At 42.2% G+C, this 25288-nt stretch overlaps 1 protein-coding gene across 9 annotated transcripts in view; it reads left to right on the top strand.

Moving 5' to 3' along the window:
* The first annotated feature begins 10354 nt into the window (after positions 1-10354).
* ABCB4 (ATP binding cassette subfamily B member 4) overlaps positions 10355-25288 on the top strand; it is a 73885-nt gene continuing 58951 nt past the window's right edge. For 8 of the 9 annotated variants that reach the window (XM_027102696.1, XM_027102700.1, XM_027102701.1 and 5 more), the window contains exons 1-5: positions 10355-10528; positions 10738-10826; positions 14829-14883; positions 18646-18796; positions 24493-24550. In XM_027102696.1, the coding sequence (XP_026958497.1) occupies positions 10744-10826; positions 14829-14883; positions 18646-18796; positions 24493-24550 (347 nt within the window). In that variant the 5' untranslated portion in view covers positions 10355-10528; positions 10738-10743. Of the gene's footprint in view, positions 10529-10737; positions 10827-14828; positions 14884-18645; positions 18797-24492; positions 24551-25288 lie in introns of those variants that run through there. The other variant, XM_027102704.1, reaches the window with a different exon arrangement.

Consider the following 25288-nt stretch of genomic DNA (forward strand, 5'->3'; position numbering starts at 1 on the left):
ACATTTGGGTTGCTTCCCTGTCTTAGCTATTGTAAATAATGCTGCAATGAACATTGGGGTGCATGTATACTTTTCTTAAAATTAATTAATTTATTTTTGGCTGCATTGGGTCTTCGTTGCTGCACGCGGGCTTTCTCCAGCTGTGGCAAGCGGGGGCCGCTTCTCGTTGCAGTGGCTTCTCTTGTTGCAGAGCATGGGCTCTAGGCGCACAGGCTTCAGTAGTTGTGGCATGCAGGCTCAGTAGTTGTGGCTCGCAGGGCTCTAGAGTGTAGGCTCAGTAGTTGTGGTGCACGGGCTTAGTTGCTCTGCAGCATGTGGGATCTTCCTGGACCAGGGCTGGAACCCATGTCCCCTGCATTGGCAGGCAGATTCCTAACCACTGTGCCACCGGGGAAGTCCCTGCATGTATACTTTTGAGCCATGGTTTTCTTCATATATATGTCCAAGAGTGGGATTTCTGGATCATATGGTAACTCTATTTTTAGTTTTATTAAGGAACCTCCACACTGTTTTCCATAGTGGCTGCACCAATTTACATTCCCACCAACAGTGTAGGAGGGTTCCCTTTTCTCATTACGCTCTCCAGCATTTATTGTTTGTGGACTTTCTAAAAAAAAATTTTATTGGAGTATAGTTGATTTACAGTGTTGTGTTATTTGCGGACTTTTTGATGATGGCCATTCTGACCAGTGTGAGGTGATACCTCATTGTAGTTTTGATTGCATTTCTCTAATAATTAGTGATATTGAGCATCTTTTCAAGTGCCTATTGGCCATCTGTATGTCCTCTTTGGAGAAATGTCTATTTAGGTCTTCTGCCCATTTTCTGATTGGATTGTTTGTTTTTTTGTTATTGATTTGTATGAGCTGTTTGTATGTTTTGGAAATTGAGCCCTTGTTGGTTGCATGGTTTGCAAAGATTTTCTCCCAGTCTGTAGGTTGTCTTTTTGTTGTTGTTTTTTTTTTGTCTTTTTGTTTTGTTTATGGTTTCCTTTGCTGTACAAAAGCTTATAAGCTTGATGAGGTCTCATTTGTTTATTTTTGCTTTTATTACTATTGCCTTGGGAGACTGACCTAAGAAAGCATTGCTACGATTTATGTCAGAGAATGTTTTGCCTATGTTCTCTTCTAGGAGTTTTATGGTGTCATGTGTTAAATATAAAGTCTTTAAGCCATTTTGAGTTTATTTTTGTGTATGGTATGAGGGTGTGTTCTAACTTCATTGAATTAATTATGGCAGTCCAGCTTTCCCATCACCACCTGCTGAAGAGACTGTCTTTTCTCCATTGTATATTTTTGCCTCCTTTGTTGAAGGTGTGTGGGTTTACTTCTGGGCTCTCTATTCTGTTCCATTGATCTATATGTCTATTTTTGTGCCAGTACCATGCTGTTTTGATTACTGTAGCTTTGTAGTATTGTCTGAAGTCTGGGAGGGTTATGCCTCCAGCTTTGTTATTTTTCCTCAGGATTGCTTTGGCAATTCTGGGTCTTCTGTGATTGCATATAAATTTTAGAATTATTAAATTGTTCTAGTTCTGTGAAAAATATTATGGGTAATTTGATAGGGATCACATTAAATCTATAGACTGCTATGGGTAGTATGACCATTTTAACTATGTTAATTCTTCCAATCCAAGAACATGGGATATCTTTCCATTTCCTTGAATCATACTCAACTTCCTTTATCAGTGTTCTATAGTTCTCAGTGTATAAGTCTTTCACCGCTTTGGTTAGGTTTATTCCTAGGTATTTTTTAATGTGATTTTTAAACGGGATTGTTTTTTTGTTTGTTTGTTTGTTTGTTTGTTTTGCGTTACGCAGGCCTCTCACTGTTGTGGCCTCTCCTGTTGCAGAGCACAGGCTCCAGACGCACAGGCTCAGCGGCCATGGCTCACGGGCCCAGCAGCTCCGTGGCATGTGGGATCTTCCTGGACCGGGGCATGAACCCGTGTCCCCTCATCGGCAGGTGGACTCTCAACCACTGCGCCACCAGGGAAGCCCTGTTTTTTGTTTTTTGATTTCTGATATTTCATTATTAGTGTAAAGAAATGCAACCGATTTCTATATATTAATCTTGTGTTCTGCTACCTTGCTGAGTTCATTTATCAGTTCAAATAGTTTTTGTGTGGAGTCTTTAGGGTTTTCTGTATAGAGTATCGTATCGTCTGCATATAATGACAGTTTTACCTCTTCCAATTTCGATACCTTTTATTTCTTTTTCTTGTCTGATGTTTTGTCTTGGTTTGCTTTATTCTTGCCTTGTATATCCCATACTTGGAGCTGAAGGAGGTGAAAACGCAGAAATGCCAATGTGCACAGACAAAAAGGAGCCCCAACAAAAGCCTGCTGTCTCTAACCAAAGGACCAGGAAAGGAGCAGCCCAGCAAGATAGAAAATGTTTAGACATTTTCTAGCCTCTCTGCTCTAGCCAAACATCATAGGAAAATACCTATAGCACCATCCAGGCCCACGCCTGAAAAGGCTGAGTGGCAGGCCTTGACTTCTACCCTTGCGAGGCTGTCACGAGGCACCCTCACCTCACCATCTGAGCCCCACCACGGTGGTGTCAGAGAAAGCCAAGCAGGGAGCTGACTATTCATCCCCACTCCAGGAATGAGGTACCACCTCCCCTCTCCTCTGGGATGGTATTAGAGGGGGCATAGTAGAGGCTCAGGACTTTCCCTATTCCGCAGTAACAAGGCCACCTCCGCACCCCTGTGGTGTCAGTGAGACCATGTGGAGAGTTGTACCAAGCACTCGCACTCTGCCCAGCTAGGAAGGTATCAATGGAGTCTATCAGGGAGTCAGAACCCCCGCCTCTGCTCGGCAGTATCAGGGAGCCCCTCCCACCTCAGGGGTCAGTGGAGACCAAGTGAGGAATCTGGACTTCTACCCTCACTTACAGTAATGACACCCCTTTCCCTGGTGGAGCAGTGTTCCCAAATCAAGGAAAATAAAAGGTTTAACCAAGATCTAGAACCTCACAACAGAATACCTTAAACGTCCAGGTTTCAAGGTAATATTACTCAACAGACCAATATCCCTTATCAATTCGGACACAAAAATACAATATATTACCATTGGGGAAACGAAGAAGAGTGTACATCTGATCTCCCTGTATTATTCTTACAACTGTATGTGAATCTATAAACATCTCAAAATTAAAAATTTAATTAAAAAGAAGACAGCAAGGGAGCAGGATAAAGAGAATTATAGATTCTACCTAATATTAGTAGGGTTCCATAAATAATGCACAGGTGATTGCAAACCCAAGTTAATTTTGCTTCAGTAGATTTCTGAACATTTCACAACGCTCTTTAAAGTGATTGAAGAGCCCTTAAGATGCCACAGTTTTAGGGCTAGGATATAGTTCTGTGAGTAACTGAGAACTAACATCAAATGCCAACATAACGTTCCTGTTCTTTTTTGTTATATTATCTGTAGATATTTTAGTATGATATGAACAAATATTTTAATCTGTAGCAAAGTACGTACAATAGTTTGAAAAGGTACGGTTTTAGAATAACCCTAAGAGTCAACATTAATGACCTAAAGCACAGTGACCCTAGCTGGTGCTCATTCATTTAATCTCTGACCTTGGCACCCTGCAGCCCTTCCTGTCCACCCAACAGTTACCATAACTTTCACAGAGCACAAGAATTCCATTAGGCAATGTGACCTTGGAACTCTCAATGTGCCATTACTTTATCCTGGTAGAAATGATATGACACTGTGATTGATAACAAACTCTTCCCAGCTGCTTTAAATTTTGTCGTGGTACCTTTGCAAGCCTACCCTGGTTTAAGAGGGTGTAAGGAAGAGTTCAATGGAAAAGTTCGTTGGAACTATCAGTGAAAACCAGTTTCATTGGAAATCAGCATGACCCTCATCTTCAACATCTTATGAATGCCTTCCAATGTGCTGGGGCCAAATTAGATGAGTTTTGTAATGAGGAAAAGAAAAGTGAGACCAAAAGGAAATGATTTTTTAGGAGATAAGAGGCCAGAGGTGGAGGGGGATTTTCGTTTTGTTTTTCACGCAGGTTAAGAAGGGTTTTGAAAAGAATTTGGGGAGAAAATTACAAGATGTAACATGGTTTGAAGGCAGTGAAGACAGGAGAAATCAAGATCTATCAACTCTGAAAGGAAGATGGAAGATTTAAGCAGAGGTATTGGTGGCAGAAAATTTGGAAACAGAATGTAGTAAAGTGTGGCAACATGCAAATGTAATAGTCAAAGATAGCATCTAACTGTCTCTCTTCAGAGATGAAAGGTCAGGGAATTGTTAGCCACAAATAAAATATAGTGGGAGAAAGACCAGAGAGCATATTACCATCAAGCTAAAGACCAACTGGACAGAGAACTGAGTCCATCATTCTCTCTTCAGAGAAAACTGTTGCAAAGTAATTTATATTTAAATATAATATAAAATATATAATATAGCATATTCAATTGTAATATTATTACACTATAGAAAATATTCAATATTTTAAAATACTTTGGTAGGTAGAGTTGGCCCTTACTTACAGTACACTCTTTTTTACATATAAATCTTTTATGCTCTAGCTTAAAACTATTGATCTATTCAATACACATTTGATGAGCCTCTAGTGCTGTGGGTACTAGATCCAGAGATAGGCATGGCCTCAGCCTGGCAGCAGTCCTCCCCAGGGTGTCCTAATTCCATTCACGTACTTTTTAGGAATTCCAGTTTCCACACCTTTAAACCGAGAATGATACCGCCTCACTTGTTTTCCTTAAACATACTTCTTCTTTTGAGATTTGAATGAGGTGATATATATGTGTGACGGGCTCTATAACTTTATAAAACACTATACAGATCTGATTTTTGTACTGGCTTATTCTCAGTTCATTTTGAGGCAGGAGCTAAGCCCCGTTTTTCTTTATATCCTCAAACCCTTGCACAGGGTCTGGTACATGGTAAGTGTGGGCAACAAATGCTGGATATCTCATTGAACAAAACAGAGGAAAATATCTTTATTCTTGTGGATCTTACATTACTACTGAGGTGACAGTAAACAGCACGCATGATCATTTCATAAATTGTAGAGTATACTAGGAGGTGTAAAATGGTATGGGAAGAAAAATTGGAGTAGAGTAAGGGGAATTGGGAGTCCTGGGGATAAGTGTTTTTAAAGAGGTCAGGATTGGTCTCATTGACAAGATGGTAATCAAGAAGAGACTTGTAGGATGTGAAGGTTTCAGCCGCGTGAATATTTGGAGGAAGAGAATTTGGGAAACAACCAGCACAAACACCCTGAGGTGGAACCCCGCCTCAAGAAACTAGTGTGGCTGGCAGGGAGAGAGGCAGAGAGAGAAGTAGAAAACGAGGTTAGAGAAGTTACGGAGAGGGTGAGCCACTGCAGGCCATGGCTCCAAATGAACTGGGGGCCACTGGGGAATTTTGAGCAGAGGCGTCACGTGATCTGACTCACTTTTCAAAAGAATCACTCTGGCTGCTGCTTTGAGAATGGACAGAGGCAGGAGAGGAGGTAAAGACAGGAGCAGAGAGACCGTTACGAAGCTCTTGTAGTCAGGTGACAGATGAGAACGGCTTGCACCATGCTGGTAGAACTGGAGAGGAACAAGTGGTCAGATTCTGGATATATATATATTTTTTTTAACTTTTTTTTTAATGTGGACCATCTTTTTTAAAGTCTTTATTGAATTTGTTATGATATCGCTTCTGTTTTATGTTTTGGTATTTTGGCTGCAAGGCATGTGGGATCTTAGTGCCCCCGACCAGGGATCGAACCTGCACCCCCTGCGTTGGAAGACAAAGTCCTAACCACTGGTCCGCTGGGGAAGTCCCTGATTCTGGATCTATTTTGAAGGTAGAACCAATAATATTTCCTGACAGAGTTATGGGCTGTAGAAGAAAGAGAAGAATGCAGCATGACTCTAATATTTTTGCTGATCAACTGGACGGCTGGAGGTGCCAGCTGAGAAGGGGAAAAACCTGCTGGAGGGGCCAGCTTGGGGGAAAGGTCAGGAGTCAAGGTTGGGAACATGAAACATCCAAGTAGGGCTTCCCTGGTGGCGCAGTGGTTGGGAGTCCGCCTGCCGATGGCAGCGGACACGGGTTCGTGCCCCGGTCCGGGAAGGTCCCACATGCTGCGGAGCGGCTGGGCCCGTGAGCCATGACCGCTGAGCCAGCATGGCCGGAGCCTGTGCTCCGCAATGCGAGAGGCCACAGCAGTGAGAGGCCCGCGTACCGCAAAAAAAAAAAAAAAAATTAAAAAGAGAAGGAGGGAAATGTGATAGTAGTTGGTAAGAAAAGTGAGGTCAAGAAGATTTTTTGTTTTTAAGGTGGAAGAAATAACAGCATGTGTACCAGCAGGGCTGGGACAGAAAAGTTGATGCAGGAGAGACGGGGAGTAATGGCTCCTAATGAAGTCATTTTTGAGGAGGTGAGATCCATCGCTGAAAAGTACAAACACAAGGACTGCCTGCATATAGACACATGGATAGTTCATTTAGAGAAGCAGGGGGAAAGGCAGACTGTTGGGTGCAGCCGCTGGTAAGCGGACACATGTCCTGGCGGGAGACAATGGCAGTTCCCTCCTGAGCACCGTGATTTCCGTCAATGAAATAAAAAGCATGTGACGATATGGAATGTGAAGCAGAAGATGAAGATATGGAATGGATGATAGACATTGGAGGAAAGAGGAACTATGAAATAATGATCCAGGAAAGTGGAAGAGTAAATGCACTAAGGAAGCATTTGCTGTTGGGCAGCAAAGGTTGGGGTATACTAGTGTACAAGACAGAAAAAAACCTTTGTTCGTAGGAATCTTGCATCCCACAGAGTGGACAATAAATAATATGCATAAAAATTACATTAAGTATATAGTAAAGGGCCATTTAGTTTCGTGGTGGGACCATTCAGATGGTTTTGTGTTCTTCTTTAGCCATGTTCTGTTGCGTGGTGGAAGCTTATAGTAGTCGGATAATTTAAATAAGCAGGGTTGTAGTTTTACCAAGCAAGCCTGGTAAAGAGAGAAGGCAAGGGAGTGGCAGATGTTTGCAAGATTGGTGGAACACAGTACACCAAAAGAGTGAGGAAGAGTTAAAAGGTGGTAAGATCAATGGATTGGAGGAAGAAGATGTTTAACCATCCGATACATTTGATCCATCTCCTCTATCCCCACTTCCCTGCCCTAGTTTAATGTGGTGGCTAAGAAGAGTGCCAGGATTAGAATTCTAGCTCTGTCAATTATAAAATCTCTATTCTGTTTCATTTTAATTTTGTTTATCCCTGTCTAAAACACATTGCCTTAATTACTATAGTTTCATAATAAAAGTCTTGATATCCAGTAAGGCAAATCTTTAAATAATTTTTCAAATTGAAGGTGAGATACATTTTCTCAGCTTTTTTTTCCCCTGAAAATTTATCACCGACTTAAAGGAAACACAAAAATGTTCTTTAGGTAAAAGGAAAATGATCCAAGATACTGGCTCTGAGATGTAGGAAGAAATAAAGAGAAAGAAAATGATAATAAATATATAGATAAATCTAAATAATATTGACTATAAAGTAATATTCTCATAAGGGTCATAAAAGAAAAAATTAAAGTACATGACAATAGTAGTGTGTAAGTCAGAGATGGATAAATGAGGTTTGAGAATTCTAAAGTTCTTGCATTGTCCTGGAAGAAGAAAAAGTACCACTGATTAGTCAAAGATACGTCATAATCTCTAGGAAGGAGTTAACTGTTAAATAGAAAAATAGAAGAATATATACTTAATAAGTCAAGAGAAAAGAAACAGGATAAAAATATTTAATTGCTCCAAGAGAGAGCAAAAATTAAGATTAGAAAAGAAAGGACTAGTGGAACATATAGAAAAAGTAAGACAGAGCGGGGGAAGGACATCAACGAGAGCAAAGCAGAAGTATCTCAATATCCTACCAACAAAAGAAAGTTAAGACTTCTTACAGCCTGAGTATCACTGAGAAATCTCCAGTGTATCATAGTGGCTTAAATATTGTTTTTGAATGAACAACCAGATGGATGCACTGGGTAATGTTGTTTTATTGTTACCAAATAAATATAAAAGTGGCCCTTGGAATGGGCTGTAACACAGGCAAAAACATAAACAGAGTCATGTGGACATGGCTCCTCTCTCCCCACAAACATGCCTCAGATGCAGAATACACATGATGAACACTTCTTATAGGGACAACTTTGTGAATAGACTCTGAGAGACAGACAGACGGGCACACACATCTTATTCCTGGGTCCTTTTGTTTGTTTTTTTTGTTTTCGTCTTTAGTTCAGAAACTTCCTACTTTCTCACGTATCCACCTTTTCTCTCAAGTTGTCTTTTATAGAAACTGAACAGGCTACCATCTCCTTATAGGCTATGGAGTTTTATAATGTCCTTCAGTCACCACCAAGCTTTCTTTCAAGCGAAACAATTCCAATTGCCTTAATCTCAGAGTATTTTAACCTAGTGATCTGACCACCTGTTAGACTTGTGAGGAAGAGGAATTCTGATTGATCAAAGAAGAGAATCCTCATGATTGTGGTAGACAGGATAAGAAGAAAAAATATTTTGAGGAAAATCTGTAAATAAATTCATTTCTAATAATTCCAGAGCATGCCATAGTTTTTTTGTTGTTTGGTTTTTTATTAATTTATTAATTTATTATTTATTTTTGGTTGCATTGGGTCTTCGTTGCTGCGCGCGGGCTTTCTCTAGTTGCAGAGAGCGGGGGCTACTCTTCGTTGCGGTGCGCGGGCTTCTCATCGCGGTGGCTTCTCTTGTTGCACAGCACGGGCTCTAGGCATGCGGGCTTCAGTAGTTGTGGCTCACAGGCTCAGTAGTTGTGTCTCGCGGGCTCTAGAGCGCAGGCTCAGTAGTTGTGGCGCACGGGCTTAGTTGCTCCGCAGCATGTGGGATCTTCCCAGACCAGGGCTCGAACCCGTGTTCCCTGCACTGGCAGGCGGATTCTTAACCACTGCGCCACCAGGGAAGTCCAATGCCATAGTTTTAATCAACTCCCAGCATCTCTTCAAGTCAACTTCTGCCTAGCTCAAGGTAACAGGCAGAGCAGGATGGAGATGAGTAGCATATTTAAGAGTGAGTGCTAGAGCTGCTGGCTCCTATCCCAGTCTCTCCTCATAAGCCTCTTCTGATCTTTTAACTATTAATGCTAGTTATCATTTATAAGGTACCTCCTATATATGCCAGGCACTTTGCACACATTATGTCTAATCCTAACAACACCCCTGTTTTATGGTTTCGGAGACTGGATCAAGAATTAAAGAAACTGCCGAAGCCCAGACAGCTAGTAAGGGGTAGAGATGGGATTCATTCCAGGGTCTGCCGACAACACCACCTCTTATAGGATGCTCTGCTTTAAGGTTCTCTGGGAACCCAAGAAAGCCATGGGATGACTTTTGTGTTGATAAGACAGAGCAGCAGCAAGGACCAGCAGGTAATCCTGCTACCTGGTTGGGAGGAAGGAAAGCCATATTTATGGAGTGTGTTCTGTTTTAGGCTCAGTACTAGCTCCTTGTACCTTCTTAGTTCATTTATTCCTCACAGTGACCTGGTAAAGGAGATGTTTTATCTTTATGTTACATATGAGGAAACTGAGGTTTAGACAAGTGAGAAAGTGTCCAAGGTCACATAGCTAATAAGATGTGAAGCTTCAAAGCCATGATAACATATTGCTCCCTGTTTTAGATTCTTCCTGTCCGAGATCAGAGCAGTATGCCACAGGAAGACACTGGAGACTGGACCCTCGTCTGGAGGATGCAGCCTCAGGCGGGACTTAACCTCTCTGGGCGTCAGTTTCTTATTGTTTTTTTTAAAAAAAAAAAAGCGGGTTTTGAATTAGACGATCTCTGAAGTCCCTTCCAGCCCTTAAGTTCTGTGCCTCTAAGAATTAAGAGGGCACCAACAGAGAGAAGCTTAATGTGATGATTCCAGGTGGCCCTGCCCAGCTCTCGTCCTCCCTGGAGATGGTTGGGTTTGGTGCCCCGGGGACCAGACCTGGGGATGCAGAAGCGGGAGGCGAGCCTAGGGGTCTTTCTTGGTCCTCGACTGTCCCATGATTAGTGAGCGTCTAGAAACTGTCCCCCGCATGGGTTTAAAAAGAACACTGAGCGCCGAGGGAGTGTGACAGTCACTTTGGGGGGCTCGGGTGGCCAGCCGGGCGAGGCTTTCGGAACACCCGGCGGCACCGGGCTGGTCGCGGGCTTATCAGCAGCAGCTGGTGCAGCGGCCTGGGGCTGGCTGCTCGCCCGGGTGGGCGGCGGCCGGCGGGGCACCTCCGGCGGCGAGGGCGGCATGCCGGGCCCTTCTCCGCGCTTGGCCCGCCGTGTGAGCCGGGCGGGCGGCGGGAGGGCGGCGGGAGGGGCTCCTGTGGCCCGGGGGCCCTCACCGGCCCCCGAAGCGCGCGGGGTGGGCGGGGGCGAGGCCGCCGGGAACAAAGTCCAGGCCCCGCGGCCGCAGCCCTGGTGCGCCCAGCAGCTCGGCCAGAGACGCGCGAGGTCCCAGGTGAGGGGAGCTTGGGCGCGCCGGCTCCGACCGGGGGACTCCGGCGACAGTGGGCTCCGGGCGGCGGCAGCGCGACCTCCACGCGGCGTCCCCGCGCCCCGCGACCTGTCAACCGGTCCCGATCCCTCGAGCAGGGTCTGCGAGGAGGCTGGTCGACCTCCCCGCAGTGGGTGGGTGTTCTTGGACCTGAGACTGTGGTTTCTCCCTAGGCTGAGATGGATCTAGAGGCGGGAAGGCTCGCAACAGTCCGGATCCCCAAGAATACGGAGGACGAATTTGAACGTGGCAGCAGCAACAGGTACATGACCCGCAGCCGCCGCTTTTCCGCGACACGTGAATCAGCAGGGCCAAATCTGGCTGAGGGAAGAAGCTGAGAAAATCTGATGATGCCTTTGGCCTTTGTTTTGGAGCTTCCGTAGAGTCTTGTCTGAGGTTCTGACCTTACCCAAGGAATGTCACTGAGGCTTCTTTTGCAGCAGGCTCAGGAGGAAGAGGATGTGTTTAAAAGTGCCCGCTTCTCTTTGGGCAGGGTGATTCGCTGAATATGTGTGGCATAACACTCCTTGCGTTATGTAACTCAAAACTTTTCCGAAAAACTTTCATAAACATCATCTGATCTTTTATGCTGGCAGAGCATCAAACGTGTCATTGACGGTTGTGCTTTTTAAACAAGCGTAGTGAAGCAGAAACCTCCTTCCTCCCCCTCGTTATTCCTCTTCCTCATTTTACCCATCCCACCCCGCTCCTCCCAGCGCCAGGCTCTTCCATCTTTCTCCCCTGTGGGTGGTGAGGGGTGAAGGGGGTAGGCGCACCTGGAGCAGCCTCATTCATCCTAACCTGTGCTGCCAAAGAAATTTTTGTTCAGATGCAAGGGGGAAACCTCTTTCTTGAACGTCTTCCTTCCTGTGACGGCTCTCGGGTTCCCAAAGGCCCTTGTTGCCCACACTTCACGGACCTCAGTAGGGGCAGAAGCAAACCAGTCAGTGACATGTTGTCATTGTCTGCCTTTCACCGTGGGAATAGTGAATCACTTCCGCCTTCAGCTTCAGTTTACGAGGCTGCTGTGGTCTCTGAGTTCATGCCAGGCCGCCCAGAACTAATGGAACTGTGTCATCCAGTGATCACCCCGAGGGACAAATTTTATCAGGTTCTGTAGTGTGTCCTCAAGCTGCAAGGGACCTGATTAGTCAACGGAAAACATGCCTATCTGGTGGTTCAACTGAGGCATTATTTTTGTCTGTTAACGTCTTCATCCAGTGATCTTGCCTTATTCCTTCTACGTACCATGGTATTCATTCATCGAAAGTTTGGCGTGCCACATAAAATTGGTATTATTTCTGCTAGAAAATAATCGATATTCTTTCTACTAGAAAAATGTGGGTTTCCTCAGCTGACAATTTAGACTGGGATTGACTGTGAAACTATAAATAGATGCCATTTTCTGGAAGAAGGCTATTTATGTATTGCACTGGCTGAACATTTGATGAGTGTACAGAGGGGGTTTCCTGCAAAAGATGCCGTGACAGAACCCAAGGAAGTCCTCAGAAGTGGAGCTCACAGCCTTGTGTTGGAAAGAAGACAGTTCAAAAGAGAAATAGAAAAAGCTAAGAATAAGTTGAAACTGTAAGATTATGAAATGAAGTGTAAGGAGACAAATTTTTATAAAAAGCAGACTAAAGCTCGTACATTAAAGGAAGTTCAGCTCACTTCAGTTATCTAGGGCACATTGAGAGTTAGTTACATGCTTGTTGCAATCATGCCGTTATTGCCTATGGCACATTGTTTTGAACATATTTCATTGCAGATGTCTGTCCTTTGATTTTAGCAAATGTTCTAGATAATTTGGGATCGAGTCCTATGAGTAAAACTTTGTCACCTACCTGGACATTTAAGCTAAATAAATTCCTTTTAGGTTTAAAAAAAAGTCAGCTCTCCTAGAGTTTTCATTTATTGTATGGAAGATAGATATAAATAATACGTATGCTGAATATGTAAACTACAGCAAATGTTAGAAGGTAATGAATGCTATGGAAAAGCATTAATCAAGGCTAAAGAAATCAGGAGTGCAAAAAGGAAGTCGTTTGCAATTTTAAGTAGGGTGGTTAAGGGAGGTCTTATTGAGAAGGCAATATCGGAGCAAGAACTTGAAAGAAATGAGAGAAGTGTGTAGCATCGGAGGGAGACCATTCCTGGCACAGGCAGTAAAGACCCTGCGATGGGAGCATGTCTGGAAGGTTCACAGAACAGCGACAGCAGAGACACCAGGGCGGCTGGAGCAGAGCAAGCAGCAGTGGGAACGGGCACTGTGGTCAGAGAGGTGACAAGGAAACATCATGTGGGGCCCTAGAGGCTAATGTGAGGATTTGGCTTTTACTCTGAGAAAAGTGGAAGCCATTGTAAGTCTTTGAGCAGAGGAGTAGCATGATACGAATTGAGAGTTTTTTAAAAATCTGCGTTATTGACGTATAGTTGATTTACAATGTTGTGTTAATTTCTGCTGTACAGCAAAGTGATTCAGTTATGCATATATATGCATTCTTTTTTTATTCTTTTCCATTATGGTTTATCACAGGATATTGAATATAGTTCCCTGTGCTATACAGTAAGACCTTGTTGTTTATCCATCCTATATGTAATAGTTTGCGTCTGCTAACCGCAAACTCCCAATCCATCCCTCTCCCCACAACCCTTGGCAACCACATGACTTGAGTTTTTAAATGACTACTCTGACTACTGTGTTGAGGAAAGACTAAAGTGGGCATAAGTGGAAGTGGAGAAACAAGGCAGGAGTTCTCCTGGCTATTGGGATAGCCATAAAATTGGTGAGCAGTGGTTGAATTCTAGATGTATTTTGAATGCAGAGTTGACGGGATTTCCTGACACCACTCCCTGTAATCATTCAGAAGGGTGGCCTTTACTAATTTTATTTTATTATTTATTTATTTAATATAAATTTTAAAATTTAATTTTATTTATATCTGGCTGCGTTGGGTCTTCGTTGCTGCACGCAGGCTTTCTCTAGTTGCAGCAAGCGGAGGCTACTCTTTGCTGCTGTGCGCGGGCTTCTCATCGCGGTGGCTTCTCTTGTTGTGGAGCATGGACTCTAGGTGCATGGGCTTCAATAGTTGTGGCACACGGGCTCAGTAGTTGAGGCTCGCGGGCTCTAGAGCTCAGGCTCAGTAGTTGTGGTGCACGGGCTTAGTTGCTCCACATCATGTGGGATCTTTCATGACCAGGGCTCAAACCCGTGTCTCCTGCGTTGGCAGGCGGATTCTTAACCACTGCGCCACCAGGGAAGTCCCAGCCTTTACTAATTTTAGATCAATATGTATGATTTTAGCAAGTGAAGGATTAATTGATCTGGAGGACACTGTTAACATAGTCATCTTCCCTCTGTGTGTGAGCTCTGCAAGACAGGTGACCGTCTCCCGGTTATCCAGAGATTCCTATAGTAACTTGGATGGTTACCTTTGCACTTGGTGATTGCCTTGCAGTCGAAACTGGATAATTTCGACAATTTGTGGACATCACTATTTTATATTTGAAAGTATAATGTTGATACCCTGAGAAAACCATAATTCAAAAAGAGACACGTACCACAATGTTCACTGCCGCACTATTTACAATAGCCAGGACATGGAAGCAACCTAAGTGTCCATTGACAGATGAATGGATAAAGAAGGTGTGGCGCATATATACAATGGAATATGAGCCATAAAAAGAAACAAAATTGAGTTATTTCTAGTGAGGTGGATGGACCTAGAGTCTGTCTTATAGAGTGAAGTAAGTCAGAAAGAGAAAAACAAATACCATATGCTAACGCATATATATGGAGTCTAAAAAAAAAAAATGGTTCTAATGAACCTAGGGGCAGGACAGGAATAAAGACGCAGATGTAGAGAATGGACTTGAAGACATGGGAGCGGCGGGGAGAGGAGGCTGGGACAAAGTGAGAGAGTGGCACTGACATATATACACTACAAAATGTTAAATAGGTAGCTAGTGGGAAGCAGCTGCATGGCACAGGGAGATCAGCTTGGTGCTTTGTGACTACCTAGAGGGATGGGATAGGGAGGGTGGGAGGGAGACGCAAGACGGAGGAGATATGGGGATATATGTATACATACAGCTGATTCACTTTGTTATACAGCAGAAACTAACACAACATTGTAAAGCAATTATACTCCAATAAAGATGTTAAATATATATATAATATTGAATATGATAACTACTCAAATTTATATTCAATTGAAATATTTTGTAACAGTTTTTAAATTCAGTCAATTATATTTTTTTACAGCAAACAAGATAAGGAGAAAACGAAGAAAGTAAATTTGATTGGACCATTAACATTGGTAAGCTGTGAAATATTAAATATGAATAATTCCTGCCTTCATTTAAATTTGATGTCTCGGATCCATAGTTATAGCAGTACTTTAAGACTGTCTACAGGCAGCAATAGGGTTTCCCTGCTGCACCTGTGCTGTCCTGGATTGGCTAACCAGAGCTAACTGGTGTACTGGGAAATTGAAAATAGGACTTGTGTTCGTAGCAGCATACAAACGAACCAATTTCAGGAAAATGCATCTCAGCACTTGTTTCACAAAAAAACCCGAATTTAGTTTAAAATAAGCTTGCATATAAAGAGATTGTTAACTACAGAAAATTGTAAATGATTAAGAAATTTATTATGTTCACGTTGGCTTCCAGGAAAATTGATTAAATATGGAGTTACTGTTATGGATTCAGATATGTTTACAACAATTCTCAGTGGTTTTCTGCTGGTCCAAGGCAAGCCAACATACTTTTGGAAGAAGGCAAATCTGTTTTTCATTTGTAATATGTTTAAGAGAGGGGACCCATGAAAGTGTTTGCTCACTGTTGGTGAATATGATGTGTTTCAAACTATGACGGCCATTTTTTGATAGCAGAGAAGTTGGTATTAAGGGGCATGTCAGCTGAAACCTCCAACTTATTAAGTAAGGGATGAGAGGACACCAAAATGTCCACACTCTGGAGCATTGCTGCATTCATCTCATGTCACCATAAAGCCCCTGTTCATTCTCTTCTCCCTTATGCTTGTGATGTTTTTGTTTAAAAGTCTCAGTAAGGGTAACATTTTTTCAATTTAGTACTTTAGAGAATAAATTGTTTGTGAAACTAAATCCGGTTTTAACGCATAGGTTTTATTTATTCATTTATTTTTATTTATTTTTGGCTGCGTTGGATCTTCGTTGCTGCGCGTGGGCTTTCTCTAGTTGCGGCGAGCGGGGGCTACTCTTCGTTGCGGTGCATGGGCTTCTCACTGCGGTGGTTTCTCTTGTTGCGGAGCACAGGCTCTAGGCGCGCGAGCTTCAATACTTGTGACTCGCGGGCTCTAGAGCGCAGGCTCAGTAGTTGTGGTGCACAGGCTTAGTTTTTCTGTGGCATGTGGGATCTTCCCAGACCAGGGATCAAACCCGTGTCCCCTGCATTGGCAGGTGGATTCTTAACCACTGCGCCACCAGGGAAATCCAGTGCACAAGTTTTAAATCTGCCTCGTAGAGAAAACAAAATGTCACTAACGTTAAAGTGGAAACAATCATTTGAATCTAAAAGTTTAACCTTAAGTTAAATGTAAGTGTAATCTTTTCACCCTCTGAATAGATATTTTTGCTGTTGTTCTGCTAGAGGTTCAGGACAAAACTGTGGGTTTGTTTTGTTTTGTTTTGTTTTACGGTATGTGGGCCTCTCACTGTTGTGGCCTCTCCCGTTGCATAGCACAGGCTCCGGACGCACAGGCTCGATGGCCATGGCTCACGGGCCCAGCCGCTCCGCGGCATGTGGGATCCTCCCGGACCGGGGCATGAACCCGTGTCCCCTGCATCGGCAGGCAGACTCTCAACCACCGCGCCACCAGGGAAGCCCAAAAGTGTGTTTTTTAATAGGAGTTAGAATGCATTCTTTTTGATCTGAAAACAGATCTAGGTTTACTTAGGGTATTGCTGTGAAATTCATGGAGTTTTAAATTGAAGCTTGGAGACAATGTTTTATTTAATTAATATGAAAAACTTTTAAAATTGAGGTACAATTAACATATTACATTATATGAGTTTCGGATGTACCATGAAAAGCACTTAAAACACTCCTCCATTTCACATAAATGTTCACTGAAGGAACATTATATGACAACCTGCTCCTGTGCTTGAACTGTGGCCCATAGACCCGAGGGCTCTATCTCCCTTCCGCAGGACCCAGAAAACGAACCTTGGGGACACTGGTCCCTTTTGTAGCAGTTTTAGGGGCCCTTCCCCGCTTGTCCTTGACTTTACCTGCTCCCCTTGTTCCATTCCAGGCCCCACCTGGCTTCTGACCCCTTGTCCCTTTCAGCACTCTTGCTTGCCCTGTGTGCTTGATGATGGAATGTGGTCTCCCAGACTGAACCCCTGGAACTCTTTGAGAACAGTTTGCACACACCCCCCTCACTCCCCGCCTTGTGCTTTTGACCTCAGGGTGCCCCTGCATAGTGAGCCCGTCTGACTCAGCCTGCACCCTCAGGGGTCCCACTCCACCAAGCCTGACTCATCATCCATTCTTCGGGTTACCAATCCTTGCCCCCCAAAGGCGGTGGGGTGAGGGAAATGGGCAGAAGGAAAGGTTAAAAAGACAGGAAGGATGCAAGGGACAGAGAGGAAGGTATAGAAACAGAAAACTTATAGACGGAAGATGTAGTCCAGAAGGCAGAGGAGGAAAGACGAACAAAGAGAGAGAGCCATAGTTCAGTCAATCAGAAATGGTGAGAAAACCATTGTGGGGCAATTGTACTCCGGTAGAGATGTAAAAAAAAAAAGAAAAAAAGAAATGGTGAGAAAAAGTGAGAATTTGGAGAGGACTAACAAAGATGGCGAGGGACAGAGTGTTTTGGAGAATTATGACACTGATTGGCTGGTTAGTTCTTAGGTGTTGTGCACTTCACTGTAACAACTGGTATCACCCTTCTCCTCTGTAGGTGGTACTAAGTCCACGATTGTTGGTGTGGCCCACCAGGCCTTTTAGACCTTTCTCTAGTATCGTCTTCCACGCTTTGTACTGTGCACTGAGGAATTCCACTGCGTGGAGTCACCTGAGCGCTCGTGTGGTTTCTAGTCCCCCTGCTGTTCTAAGCCTCAACATTCTCCACTTCCTCTGCACTTCCCATTTCTTCTTCAGCTAATTCCCCCTTACCTTTCAAGATTCTACAATGAGCGTCATCTCCATGAGCAAGTCTTCCCTAAAGCACACACTCAGGCACTCCTTAATGTTTGTTGCACTTCACTGTGGAGCTGCCTTCTAAAAGCGAACTTAAACCTCTTAAAGGGATCTTATCCTCAAAACCCAGAGGATCTGTTCCCCCCAACCCCTTTATAATTCTCCCTTTGAACTATTCTGAATGTCTTTCTTTTTAAATTTTATTTATTTATTTTTGGCTGCGTTGGGTCTTCGTTGCTGCACGTGGGCTTTCTCTAGTTGCAGCGAGCGGGGACTGCTCTTTGTTGCTGTGCGCAGGCTTCTCAGTGTGGTGGCTTCCCTTGTTGCAGAGCACGGGCTTCAGTAGTTGTGGCACACGGGCTCAGTAGTTGTGGCACCCGGGCTTAGTTGCTCCGTGGCATGTGGGATCTTCCCAGACTGGGGCTTGAACCCGTGTCCCCTACATTGGCAGGTGGATTCTTAACCACTGTGCCACCGGGGAAGCCCTGAATGTCTTTTTAAAGGACATACTATGTGTGTGTATGTAAATGATGTCTACCCCTAGCTGCTCTTAATTCACTACCTCAGGAGCTCTAGAAAATCAAACAATATTTCTTAATGGGACCAAACCTTCGTCCCTTCTGATTATATTGCACTTATCCAAATAAGATAGTGATTAAATGGAGTTAGATTGATTTCCTCACAGAATACAAAATAAATAGAATCATGAAATTAATCTGTCAGTGATTGGATTGAAATTCTTTCTTCCCTAATACCTTTATTTGCAACTGTTACAAAAGTACTGACATTAAATAAAAATCCGAAGAACATATCATTGTGAAAAAAGAGAAATCCTGTTACACAAGCTAAGTATTCTTATCTTTTCTTTCCTTTTTTTTTTTTTTTTTTAGTTTCGATATTCTGATTGGCAGGATAAATTATTTATGTCCTTTGGCACTATCATGGCCATAGCTCATGGGTCAGGTCTCCCCCTCATGATGATAGTATTTGGAGAAATGACTGACAGATTTGTTAATATTGGAGGAAACTTCTCCTTTCCAGGTAAGCATTTCTCTATTTAAAAATATATATATGTATTTTATATATATGTTTAACTGAGTGGAAGATTAGACATTGAGTTTTCTATTCATCCTCTACTTGCTTCATGGTTCGGACATCTGGGTGACTCCAGATATCACAGAAGGGGTTGTAACAGTCTCAGAAAACTTCCTCAAATACTCATTTAAATTTCAACAAATAGGTGTATGCTATTTGACTTTAAATATAGAATAAGGAAACACCCATCTCCAGAAAGTTTTGCATTTAAATAAAGTAAGGAAGTCAGTCTACGTGAGGATGGTGGAACTATAACAGAGTATGTCTGTGCAGTGTCCATCCCATTAGTGATTACTGATGAGCTTCAGAATATATCAGTTTGCGTGGTAGTACTTCTTAGCTATGCTCAGCTTGTAGGTCTGTTTCTGGTTTTCTTTTTTTATCTTCCCCCATCCTTTTTGCTAAAATTAGACCCACTTTCTGTCTCTAATTTTTGGATCAACAAGGTTGACTTGTTACTTGACAGAATACTAAAGAGTCAGTGGACTCAATGTGAAAATGATGTGCTTTGAAACTCACTCAAAGGACTATAATTACTGAAGAGCCAAAGGAGTCCTGTAAGTTAATGTCATCTATGTGAGAGGCTGTGTCAACAGCACTGGAGTGCGGTTTCAATGCACAAAGTTATTTTCATATTAGCCAGATTTAACATAGAAAGGAAGATGTTCATGCTTTCTGTGAAGCATGATAGCTCAGTTCCTCCCAAGAGACCTGTGAGCACCAGGCTGGAGAAGACCGAGTGAAGCTTTACTGGCACACAGATGGTGGAATAGAAGGAAAACAACTGACAAAGGAAAGGCAGCTTTCACAGTAAAGATATCTGAGAAAAAGTGGACTCTCTAGTTTAGATGACACTCAGTAAGAGTTTTCAGTGTTCACTGATTGAGAACTACATATTTGCTTAGCATTGTAGGGCTTAATTGTAATTACCTAAGAGAACATGATTGCTTAATTTATACAACAGGGAAAAAAAGCTGTACTTTACATAAATATTGATGAATATTAATGCCTTTTAGAAGTCTAGTAAAAGCATCCTTCAAAAGTTAAATCAAGCTCCTACAAAAATCGTTTATTTACTCTCCAGTACTCTTGTCTCTGAGAAGAACCTCTTTATAATAAAAATCACACCAATAATAGTAACCTTTCATTGTGTATATCGTGTGCTAGGTCTTATTTCACTTAAGCCTCCAAGAACCGTCCCACACAGTAGGTAATATTATTTTCTGTGACACATGAAGACACTGAGGCTTGTCCAGAGTTATACAGTATTAGGGCAGAATTCAAACCCAGGTCTTTCTGCCATCCCAGCCATGACCATATACATTATACTGCCAATGTAAATAACTTTCTCCTTTAAAAAAATGTGTTTGGGAAAGTTTTAAATGGATTACTTGTGCTTGACCGGTGGCCAGAACTTCAACACCATAAAGGTAAAATTGGAGTAAGATAGGATAGTTTAAAAAGCCTTTAAGGAAATGAGGAATTTTCTATTTGTTTTCCTTGTACTTCTTATAAGATCTATATCTATAAGACACACACACACACACACACACATACAGTAGGATGATGCCTATATTCAAACGCATCACTAAAAAATGGGTCTCAACTCAGGATTTAAAAAAATCAGATTAACGAATGAGTGGATAAACAAAATGTGTTATATACATACAAGGGAATATTATTCAGCCTTAATAAGGAAGTTCAGACACCTGCTACAACATGGTTGACCCTTGAGGACATTATGCTAAGTGAAAAAAGCCCGTCACAAAAAGACAATTATTGTATCATTCCACTTAGATGAGGTGTCTATAGTAGCCAAATTCATAGAAACAGAAAGTAAGATAGTGGTAGCAGGCTTGGGGGAGGAGAAAACGGGGAGTTGTTTAATGGGCATAGTTTCAGTTGGGGGAAGGCGAAAAAGTTCTGGAGGTTGGTTGTACAACAGCGTGAATATATTTAACACTGCTTAACTCTGCACTTAAAATGGTTAGGATGGTTTTGTGTATATTATCACAATTAAATTTTTTGAGAAATCTGATGCAGTGCTCTTATCACAGGGGAGTTGGCATTTGGTTCGGTTTTATCCGTCCTATTTTTGTTTTTGCTAACACCGCAGTAATTCCACAACTTTCTTATTTGGAGCAGTTTGCTTGTCTTTTCTGTGTTTCTAATTATGCAACCGTATCGCTTTGAAGCTGGAATGGCAGACAGGTGCCATGTACTGTGCCCAGGGCTAAATTCAAGGTCTCTCTGGGACATGGCATGAGCTTACTTACAGACCTGTAATACCTGGAGTGATAAACTCACCCGAGTTGCCAGCTTAGTTTCAGTGGCCTCCAAATTAAATGACACTTGGTCCTCTACAGCCGCATTTGTCATTAGGCGTATTAGCTGTCTTGGAGGGTTTGGAATGGGAAGTTCAAATGTTATTAATTCCAATGTCCGCTCTTTAGTAGTGTGTACAAATAATACTCCCGTGCCTCTTTGGAGAAGACGAAGTTGTTATATTTCATACTCAGAGAGCTCATTGGTATGTTTACATTTGTAGTTTAGCAAAAATCCTGGGGATTGAGAGTAGATAGAGTATTCAGCTGTACTTAGCTGAGCTCACTAGCTCATCTCATAGAGAGGACGTTATTTAGAGTCTATTCTTTAGAATCGTTGGATTCTTGGACAGCTAGACTAGATGGGAGCCAAATGAGAAGGGAATGTTAGAAGAAAAAAAGGTTTAATTACAGGAGGGCCTGATGGTGACTTACTGTGAACAGAGCCCATCCTTGTCAACAGAATAAAGGCTCTGTGACAAGGTTGTTCCGTCACAATGACTCAGTTGTGCAGAAACTATGCATAAAACATTCTTCATCCAAACCTAAGAATGGAGTCATAGGAAACAGTTTTTCTGCAGAGTATTAGGAACCTGATATTTTATGCCAAGTCTGTGTGACTAATAATGTAGGAGATTCTGTGGAGAAATCAATATACCCTGCGTGCCCTTGCATTGCCACATAGATGAGAGGAAAAGGCAGTTTTGAGTCCCAGTTACCTTAATTAATTACCGACACTGCCAAAGCTGCCTGGACATGCACCAACTCTGTCCTGTGCTGAGTGTTTCTATATAATAAAAGAAGTCCTGGGCAGAATCAAGTAAGGCAGACATTGATTTACTTTGAGACTCAGAGTGACCTTATGTAATGTCTCCCCATGTAATCCTTAAGGTATACATTTATTATTTAGGCCCTTACCAGCTTATGACTTTGGGCAAATTACTTAACCTCTATAATCCCTACTGTTCTCACCTTTGAAAGGTAGACCTACTGATAGAATTAAATGAGACAGTTTATGTCAAGTGTCTGGAACATAAATATTGGGGGGAAACTAGCTGTAAGAACTTGGATATGAAACAACCACTCTAAGATTCTGTTTCCCCATCTATGAAATGGATGAATTATATGGGAGCTCTCTAAAATGAATAGGCGGCTTCTAGAATTCCCCATTTCCTCATTATGGGAGGCATTCAGGCAGACTAGAGTAGGAGTTCTCCATCCTGGAACATTAGAATCAGTTGGGGACACTTTTTAGAATTATGATCTAGACTCAGCCAGAGGTTCTGATTCAGCTGGTCTTGGATGGAGCCTGGGCAGCTATATTTTTTCACGCTCCCCACGGGATTCTAACAGGCAGACAGCGTTGTGAAGCATTCAACCACATAACTACTTAAAGACTGTTTAGGAGACTGAAGCTTAATAGGTAGCATCTGAGAGGACCAGGTCGAGGCCTTTTCCAGAACTAATTCCATGAGATTTCCAGGTCTAGAATTCCAGATTTCGTTCCATGGCTCTTCCAGGAACGAGACATCAACACACATTTGCCTCACATTTGTGGTCAGGCAGCAGAAACTCTTGGTTTCCTGAGGGCTTTGGGGCTCCTACGGTTACTAACCCAGAATTAGATTGCCATTCTTGGCCTGGGACTCTGAGAAAGGAGCAGGTCAAACTTGGACTGTTTGTAGATTCTTATTTCCTAGCAGGGAGGGTCAATCTGAGTTGTAATATTGGTGTTGGAGGAGAGTAAAACTCATTCTAGGATTTCACCTGATTTCTACATTCAGGGGGAAAAAATAGCCAGGTACCCATATATCTGCAGGTTGCCTGTGGTTTTGGACAATGGTTTCTACAAATACCACAGCTTTAGGATAGCTTGTCTGCCTGTAATTCGAAACACGGTTCCAATGTTGCATATCAAAGGTGTCAGATTTATGAACTCAGGAAGGAAATGAGCTTGCAAAATGGAACAGATAAGAACAGAAGTAAAATACGGTCTGATTCCTCAAGGATCTAGTAACTGATAAAGAGCTAGATTAATAAGCAGAAACACTTCACTATGAACATCCGTAGAAAGAACAATCCTAAGGGGAAAATTATGCCTCCATCAGGGCCACATGCCTGGTAATTGATCCTGACAGTAGTTTAAAATAAATTTCTACCTTATTTTCCTTTGGAGGAAGGTAAGAATGGTAACACAGCACCCAGAAAACATAATCTAAGGCTAGTACAAAGACTAGTTTCTCTGCTAGCATCATGGTAAAGGGGAAATGCCTACCCTGGTGTGCTTTCTCATCAATGCTGTGGTGACATTTTATCCTATGATTATGTGAATGCAGTAGATATGGGCTGCTTCCTTTTTATTTTTTCACTCTGTGTTTTTGAAAAAGTGAAAATAAGTCATTACCACATGAATCAATCACTGTAGTATAGTGTCAGGAGCTGTATGGTATAGTGTTAGGACTCTCAGCCTACTTGCTAGCTGTGTGACTTTGGGTAAGTTACTTTATCTCCCTGTGCTTCAATTTCTTCATCTGTAAAATGGGAATTTATGAAATAGTCCTACCTCATAGAGTTGCTGTGAAACTTAAATGAAGTAATGCATGTAAAGTGTTGAGAACAATGCCTGGCATGTAATAAATGCTCAATAAATCCTAGCTATTACTAAAACATGTAAACCAGAAAAGGCACATTGACATTTTTATCAAATTAGTTCAAATTAAAAGACAATTTCCTTCCAGTTAATACTGCTTTAAAAATACCAGGACAGGGAATGCAGGATGGTGACCGAGTACCAGTGATCTACTGACTTGTCTTTGAGCAACTTGTCTTCAGCTATCTTTTCTTTTCTTTAACTTTTCTTCCTTTGCAACGCATGTAATTCAGCCTTTCTATTACTTACGTCGTGAGGAAGCATGTAAGGGAAAACACACACATATAGTAGAGTAAAATCAAAAGAAGCAAGTATGTGGAAAGTGCTTTGCGCCACTAAGAAAAAAAGTGCCCCTTAAATCTTGTGTTTTCTATGTGGACCATTTCTTTTTTCCCCCTCTGCCTTCTGTATGCCCTTCGTCAGCTCCTCTCTGCTGCCTTAGGAAGCTGCTTTGCTTCAAGGCCCAAGACCTCTAGGAAGGGGGCTGAACCTGGGAGGGCTTAACTTCCCCTAACTGGACCCTAAATGCACCTAAACCCTTGGGCCCTTTACATGAGTCAAATGAAAAGAGTGACTTGAGAGTGAAAAGGAAAGAGAAAAAAGATTTTTAAAACCTGGCAGTGCCTTTCAAAAATGTCTTATTTTTGTTTTGTTTTGTTTTTATTTAGTGAATTTTTCCTTGTTAATGCTAAATCCAGCCAGAATTCTGGAAGAAGAAATGACTAGGTAATTGGCTAATATATGCGTATATACATATGTACTTCTTTATGGTGTACTTTTAAAAACATTTTATTTGAAAATAATTTCAAACTTACAGATAGTTTTAAGAATGTACAAAGAGTCCCTGTATACGCTTTACCTTTTGTTAGACACTTTAACCTATTGTTTTCATTTATTCCCCCTCCCCTGCCATTTAAATAAACTGCACAGAGTATGACCCTTTACTCATAAATTCTTCAGCATGGTTCCTAAGAACAGGACATTCTCTTTACAACGACAGTACAGCTATCAACCTCAGTACATTTAATATTGATACAATACTTTGATCCAATCTATCATCTGTATTCCAGTTTTGTCCGTTGATCCAGTAATGTCATTTATGGCATTTTCCCGCTCATTCAGCCTTCTTCGTAGAAATCCCAAGAGCCTGTCACATATCGTTTGTATGTTTACTTATCAACTAATGCTGCTGACGTAAATGAGTACTGTCTGTTTGCCATAGCAGGCCTGAAAGGCTTCTATCTGGAAACAGTTTGTAAAATGATGTAGAAAATATATTTGAGAGTATTGAAATTGAATTTATTACTTTTAAAGATAGTAACTTTTGGGACTTCCCTCATGGTCCTGTGGTTAAGACTCCGCGCTTCCAACGCAGGGGGCACAATTTCCTTCCCTGGTAGAGGAACTAAGATGCCACATGCTGCGGGGCATGCCCAAAAAACTAAAAATAAATTAATTAAATTA

The sequence above is a fragment of the Aethalodelphis obliquidens genome, unplaced genomic scaffold (assembly GCF_003676395.1).
Source record: "Aethalodelphis obliquidens isolate GAN/ISIS:26980383/991018 unplaced genomic scaffold, ASM367639v1 scaffold5, whole genome shotgun sequence".
NCBI classification, from domain to species: Eukaryota; Metazoa; Chordata; class Mammalia; order Artiodactyla; family Delphinidae; genus Aethalodelphis; species Aethalodelphis obliquidens.